The sequence below is a fragment of the Amblyomma americanum genome, chromosome 7 (assembly GCF_052857255.1).
Source record: "Amblyomma americanum isolate KBUSLIRL-KWMA chromosome 7, ASM5285725v1, whole genome shotgun sequence".
Classification (NCBI taxonomy): domain Eukaryota; kingdom Metazoa; phylum Arthropoda; class Arachnida; order Ixodida; family Ixodidae; genus Amblyomma; species Amblyomma americanum.
The window spans coordinates 46,047,448-46,054,108 of record NC_135503.1 but is presented as its reverse complement, the minus strand read 5'-3'; the positions used below and the strand labels follow the sequence as shown (position 1 = coordinate 46,054,108).

The 6,661-nt window shown below is 49.8% G+C and overlaps 1 protein-coding gene across 1 annotated transcript; it reads left to right on the top strand.

The window, feature by feature from the left end:
- Positions 1 to 2,353: 2,353 nt before the first annotated feature.
- Prdm13 (PR/SET domain 13) lies at positions 2,354 to 6,344 on the top strand. Its single transcript, XM_077629878.1, has 2 exons — positions 2,354 to 2,954; positions 5,827 to 6,344. Exons 1-2 carry the CDS (start codon positions 2,362 to 2,364, stop codon positions 6,125 to 6,127), a joined length of 894 nt encoding a protein of 297 aa, XP_077486004.1. The 5' UTR covers positions 2,354 to 2,361; the 3' UTR covers positions 6,128 to 6,344.
- Positions 6,345 to 6,661: the final 317 nt, after the last annotated feature.

The window sequence follows — 6,661 nt, the reverse complement described above, 5'->3', positions numbered from 1 at the left end:
GAGTACTGTACACTCAGCAACTTTCAGGGAGCTTTCACAAAGGCATTCCCTGGAAAAATAAATAGCTAGAACATGCCCTCTTAAAATTTTATCCGCGTTGCTTTGAGCTTGAATAGCACCTCCGTTGGTACCACTCTCCAGAAGATAGTTACACCAAAACTGCGAGTACATTTAAGTTTTTATTATTCCCAATATTGTGCTACATGTTAAAAAAAAAACACCGATGAACCTTTAAGCTGATTAGACTCCGTTTAAAATAGCTAAAGGCTTTTTGGTACACGAGCTGTATACGATACTACCTTCAATGTAGAGTCTTCAACTTATCCTTGAAGTGGCGTTTTACCACATCGATACAGAAACATTTTTGTTTAACAGTTGTCTCATGTACAGGTGACAGTGCGAGACGTTTCTTATAAGCCCGGCACTGCAGTTCCCGTTGGGGTTTTCCTGCGTCCGCCTGTGGGACGCTAATGCGTGCACTCGGCACTCTACTTCTGCTGCTGATGCGAGTGATAGGGCTAAGGTTCGTTAAGGAAACGTTAAGGAAACGTTAAGAGACCTTAACGTTTCTAGCAAACGACTAATACCATGGTTTCGTTCAGACCTTTCTTTCGTTATACCAGGGACTCTAGTTGTACCAAGTTTACAGATCGAATCAGGATTTAAACTGTCACCGTTGTCTGCCACTTTGTTAAATTGGGAACTCCATTCGGCAGAACAGTGGATGCATACCACTGACCGAGATCGGAGTGCTTATTATTTAAATCGAGGAAATCTTAATAACGGGGTTCATTGACAATTTGCTCTTTTTATACACTATAGATAATGAGGAATCACAGCGCATGATCTCTCTATCTCTCTCTCTCTCTCTCACACACACACACACACACACACACACACACACACACACACACACACACACACATATATATATATATATATATATATATATATATATATATATATATATATATATATATATATATATATATATGTGTGTGTGTGTGTGTGTGTGTATATATATATATATATATATATATATATATATATATATATATGTGTGTGTGTGTGTGTGTGTGTGTGTGTGTGTGTGTGTGTGTGTGTGTGTGTGTGTGTGAGAGAGAGAGAGAGAGAGAGATAGAGAGATCATGCGCTGTGATTCCTCATTATATATAGTGCATAAAAAGAGCAAATTGTCACTGAACCCCGTTATTAAGATTTCCTATATATATATATATATATATATATATATATATATATATATATATATATATATATATATATATATATATATATATATATATATATATATATATATAAAGTTGTGCGCATGCGCAGCGGCATCGGCTGATACAGATAGCCTCTTACGTGCCCAGTTTAGCTCGCCATGAACTCCGTAAAAAAACTAAAAAAACAGTAAAACCCGGTAGCTTCAGACACTTATATTGTGAAGTTGTGGTCGAGCTTGTTTTTCGTGCACCCTTACCTAGACTGGCATAGTATAGCACAAAACATCACAACCCGCGTGCAATCAGAGCCCGATCAGTGGCCGCAGTGAGATAGCTTCCCGTTTGGAGGTGCACCCACCCCTCCCCCACATCAAAAGTATACGGCCCAACCGGTTTGCTTGTAAGGACTGCTGTATGCCTCGTTATGCATCCGCAGCGACCGTAACCTCTCGAAAGAGGAATTGACATGCGTCCTCAACCCTCCCAAGGTTTGGACTGCATGCTTGATGTGCTAGGGTGCCCCGCTAAACAGCTTGGGAGCAAACCGCTTGGACTGTATACTTTTGACGGGGGCTGTAATTTTCGCTGAGAACAGTAGTATGCAGCACGGTTTCTTAGATGCTCGCACCTGTTAAAGTAACAACGAAGCTAAGAGAGCCGGCGCCGAAACTCGCCCTGCCGCAGTCAAGAATAAATTTAAATTTCTGTTCCGTAAACTAGTCGTTGCATCCTGGCCGATCACAACAAAGTAGTAGAAACAGGAACGGGAAATCTGTCTTTCGCAAAGCCGGCTAGAGAGAAAGCAAAGTTCCCTTGTTCACGCGTGAGTATACGGTTCATTTCAGACGCCTCCGTCGCGAAGTAGCTTCGCGAAATCTTGGGTACAAACACTCCTTTTTCGCTTTTTCGCCAATGGCAAGCATTACAAAGCTTTCCGAAATTCATGCCGTGCACGCAGCGTTTCAGGTAACACGGACAGAATAATCCATACACGCGAAAGGAGTACAACAAAGGGGGAGAGCGTGTAGGTCGCTAGTTGTTCTATAGGAGCTACGTCCTTTGCCGCTGTTTTGTTTCTTTTTAGGGACAAACGCGGGGAGTTTAAGGAGCGAGGAAGCGCGAGGCCTCCTCGATGAGCAGCGGCGGACACACCGGTGAAGAGACGGCCCTGGTGGCCGCTCAGCCCATCCCCGCCGGCTGCCGTTCGCGGCCTTTCTCGGCGCCTTCATGCAGCCAGGCGTTGCGCCGCATGCTTCACGACACCAGCGCCTCGCGGCCCGTCACCCTTCCGCTGCCCGTGGCGTTCTCGGGCGGCGAGCTACTGCTTCCCGCCGCGGCCTGCGGTCCCCTGTGCGCTCGTCTGGCCCGCGACTGCCACGAGCAGAACGCCGCGCTCACGCGGCTGCCGTGCGGTCGCCTCTCGCTGAGCACGACGCGCGCGCTGTGCGCCGGCGAGGAGCTGCGGCCGTGGCTGTCGCCCGCGCTGCTCGCCGAGCTCGGCGTGCCGGTGGCGCTGACGCCCGCGCACATCCGCGGACACCGATGCTACGCGTGCCCGGACTGCGGCACGGCATTCGAGCAGCCCAACCCGCTCAAGGCGCACCTGGCGCTCGACGCCTGCGCCAGGGACGGACGCCGAGGTGCGGCAGCCGCCAGGCTGACAACGGCGACGGCAGCGCCGGCCAGGCATGCGTGCGCCTTCTGCGGGAAGCTCTACTCGCGCAGGTCAGTGACGCTTAATTGCTGCGCGCGTTGTCGCGATTCGGTAAAGCACGTCCAGGGTGCACGTGTATGTAAAGTAGGGCGCGACCACCTTATTTTGTCATTTTAGCGTCTGTCTAATTTGGCCAAAGGCAAAATAAGAGAAGAAAAAAGAAGTGACGGAATTTCTTCCCCGACAGAGCTGCCGCAAACATAAAAGTAAAGTAAATGAACGAGGGCAAAACAAAAAAACAAGTGACTTAAAATTAAAACAAAATTTGAAGAAAAAAAATGAACTGCCAGAACCGGTCTGCCGTGGAACCTTCGCGTTATTTCTTCACCGAGTGCGTGCTTTCTTTCTTCTTGCTCCTTTGCAAATAACAGATAAGCGAGGTTTTTAAATTCGTGTTCATTAACCGTTTGTGTTCAAAGTCGGGACCACAGCAGATCACTTGTTGCCCAATTGCCATCGGTACTGAAATGAAATATGACCGTTCCGTAGTTCCGTTCGTAGTCTGGAAGAAAACGTACCTGCAACGTCTGTCATTGTATGTCCTGCACAATTCACCTTGGTGTTTCTCCTTTGCATAACTTTGTGCACGATTAGTGGAAGGCCGTTAGAGTCAAGAGGTCTTTGTAGTCCGCCACTGCCGAGCAGCTTCAGCACAGTAGTATTGTCTTCCCTCCCCGTGCTTGCCACAATTATTACACACCTGCTCAGTATTGTGTGTCTAATCTGGCTTCCCAGTTTTTCTACGATGCCGCCCTTAGCTATGTCTATACACCGTGGAAAGCAGGTGCATTATTGTGCGCGATATCACCACCTGGTAGAAACATCAGTCAGCCAGTAGGCATATGCAAGTGAACCTCGTTATTACGAAACGGTTTATAATTAAATATTGAATATAACGAAGGAATGACGATTCCCCTTGGAAGCACGGTCAACACGGGCTATAACCAAGCTGTATACGGTTATAACGAAGTAATCGCCGGGCCCCTTCGACTATGATGTAACAAGGTTCAACTGTACTTCGGGCTTCCTCCTTACTGCAAAGATCTGGGACTACATTCCACACATAAACAAACGCATGTTCTCGGTTCGGTACAGCCGAATAAAACTCAAGCCTGCACTGCAGCCCCGCTCGCATTGTGACCGCCACACACCGCCCCTACACGACAAGGAAATGCTAGTCTGTTGCTAGTGTTTTCTCGTTACCGAAACAAGCTGGTGGCAAGACAAAACTAATACTACAGGAACATCGCTTCCTTGACTTGTTTAATAAAGTGATCATTAAAATATTGTCACAACTGGGTTGCAGAATCAAGAGGCTAGGCGCAGGCCGCAAGGAATCAAGCAGTGTCCCAGCTGCAAAAAGCACACGCGACTCACTTCTTTTTTGTCCTCAAGGCTCCGCCCGGGGACACCTGGCGGCATAATTCCCCCTCCCCATCCAAAAAAAAAAGGAAGCAAATACGTGGGCGCACTTGGAGCGAACGAGGTGCCCGTTACTGCGTAAAGTACGGCTTCATACGCAGTACGTGCACGACCTCAGGCTGCGGTCGACGTCGCGAACTGGGCAGAGTGCCATCGGGGAGGACTTCATACGTCACATCCGTGATGCGGCGCAGCACTGTGTAGAGTCCAAAGTAACGGCTCAGGAGCTTCTCCGAGAGGCCGGGGCGACGTACCGAGGTCCATACCCACACTTTGTCGTCGGGGTGGTACTCGGCGTGGCGATGTCGTTGGTTGTAGCATTCTGCATCCGTTGCCTGCTGCCGGCGGATGTGCATACGGGCCAGTTGGCGGGCTTCCTCTGCGTGCCGGGTAACTTCCTCGGCGTCTCGCGTGAGCGCCTGGTCGTCAGGGGGGCGCAGAAGCATGGCGTCGAGCATCGTTCGGACATCACGGCCGTAGACGAGGCGAAACGGCGTAAATCGAGTCGTTTCCTGAATCGCCGTGTTGTAGGCAAACGTCACATATGGGAGGATCTCGTCCCAAGTCTTGTGCTGTACGTCGACGTACATTGCGAGCATGTCTGCTAAGGTTTTGTTGAGGCGCTCCGTGAGCCCGTTTGACTGCGGGTGGTATGCAGTAGTCTTGCGGTGGTTCGTGTGACTCAGCTGGAACACCTCGTGCATGAGCTGCGCTGTTAACGCGGTGCCCCTATCGGTGATGACGGAGGACGGGGCGCCATGTCGTTAAACAATGTGGTGTATGAAGAAGCGCGTGATTTCAGAGGATGTACAGCGCGGCACCGCCTGGGTTTCCGCATAGCGCGTCAAATAATCAGTCGCAACTATAATCCACTTATTGCCAGAAGACGACACAGGGAATGGGCCCAGAAGATCAATGCCGACTTGGTCAAAAGGTGTGCGAGGTGGCGCAATTGGTTGGAGCAAACCTGCGGGCTTGAGCGGTGGTGACTTACAACGCTGGCACTCACGGCAACCTCTGACGTAGTGGTGGATATTGATTTCGTTTATCGTTGTGATTAATGATATTTTAAAATAATGATTTCGTTTATCGTTATGATCGGTTAGTGGAGTTATACTGCACACTGCTCACCATGAGCTGTTGTTGCAAACTGCTGTTTTTTTAAAGTTATGTCTGCTATAGTAGCACCAGCAACGTTACAGTACATGAGTAAACCTTGCATTTAAAGTTATGCCCTGCTGTAGTGTCACCATCAACGCTTCAACAAACACACGAGTGAACCTTGCAACGAAGCTCTTTCGTGCTCAGCTCAAAAACGTTGGCGACAGCGTATACAGTGTCTTCGTCGAGTGCAGTTGGAACGTGAGGCGACAGCTGCATTTTTTTCATCAGTGATTCGATTGTAATCGCATTTCCCATGTCAATGCTATAGTCTGAGCTGCGTGCACAACGCGGGTGCAGGTACGGCCTCAAGATCCACGTGCGCACGCACACGGGCCACAAGCCACTCGAGTGCCGCTTCTGCCGGCGACCCTTCAGCGACCCTTCGAACCTCAACAAGCACGTGCGCCTGCACGCCCAGAGGGACTCGCCCTACCGCTGCGCGCTGTGCGCAAAGAGGCTGGTGCGCCGCCGTGACCTGGACCGGCACTTGCGCGCCAGGCACCAGCACGAGTACCAGGACCAGGTGCTGGTGCCCACTAGACCACCCGTCTCTCCTGCTGCGGCGACAGCGGCGGCGGCAGCAGCAGCGCGATCTTGAACCTGGACTGTGCGTCATCTGGCATGCTGGACTCACCATCGCCGTTCGAAAAGGGTCACACATGAGGAGACGCCTTCGTGGTACCTTGCTGCCCAATGGACATTAAAACTCCTATAGACGTCTTGCGGACGTTCAGGACGTCCGCAGGACATCCAGGGGACTTCCAGTGCTCATTGGGTGCAACTCATCTTGCACTAAATGTATTACGTTTAGGGGTACTACAAACATCCCCATCTTATCACGATCCATAAGGAAACTGTCTGATTCCGGATGAAATCTCTTCCATTTCACACCCGGCAAGACCTCGGCTTCGATTCCCGTGACACCAAAGCACCTGCATTGAATGGTGCGGTAGGATTCACAGCGCTTTCTCTGTACTCTGCTCTTTAGCAAGTGTTCAAGCCAGACAGATTGATTGATGCTTGTTGGGCTAGTTGGTTAAACACGACTTCAGTGGCAGCGCAGGTAGAAAGAATGGATGGGATAGGGCACACTCTTTAATCTTCTGTCCTATTCCGTCCCTTCTTTCTACCT

Bases quoted from the DNA above. Each gene is read 5' to 3' on its own strand.
- Prdm13 (XM_077629878.1), top strand. From the start codon at position 2,362: ATGAGCAGCGGCGGACACACCGGTGAAGAGACGGCCCTGGTGGCCGCT. The intron at 2,955-5,826 runs GTCAGTGACGCT...ACGCGGGTGCAG, and splicing joins GGGAAGCTCTACTCGCGCAG to GTACGGCCTCAAGATCCACG.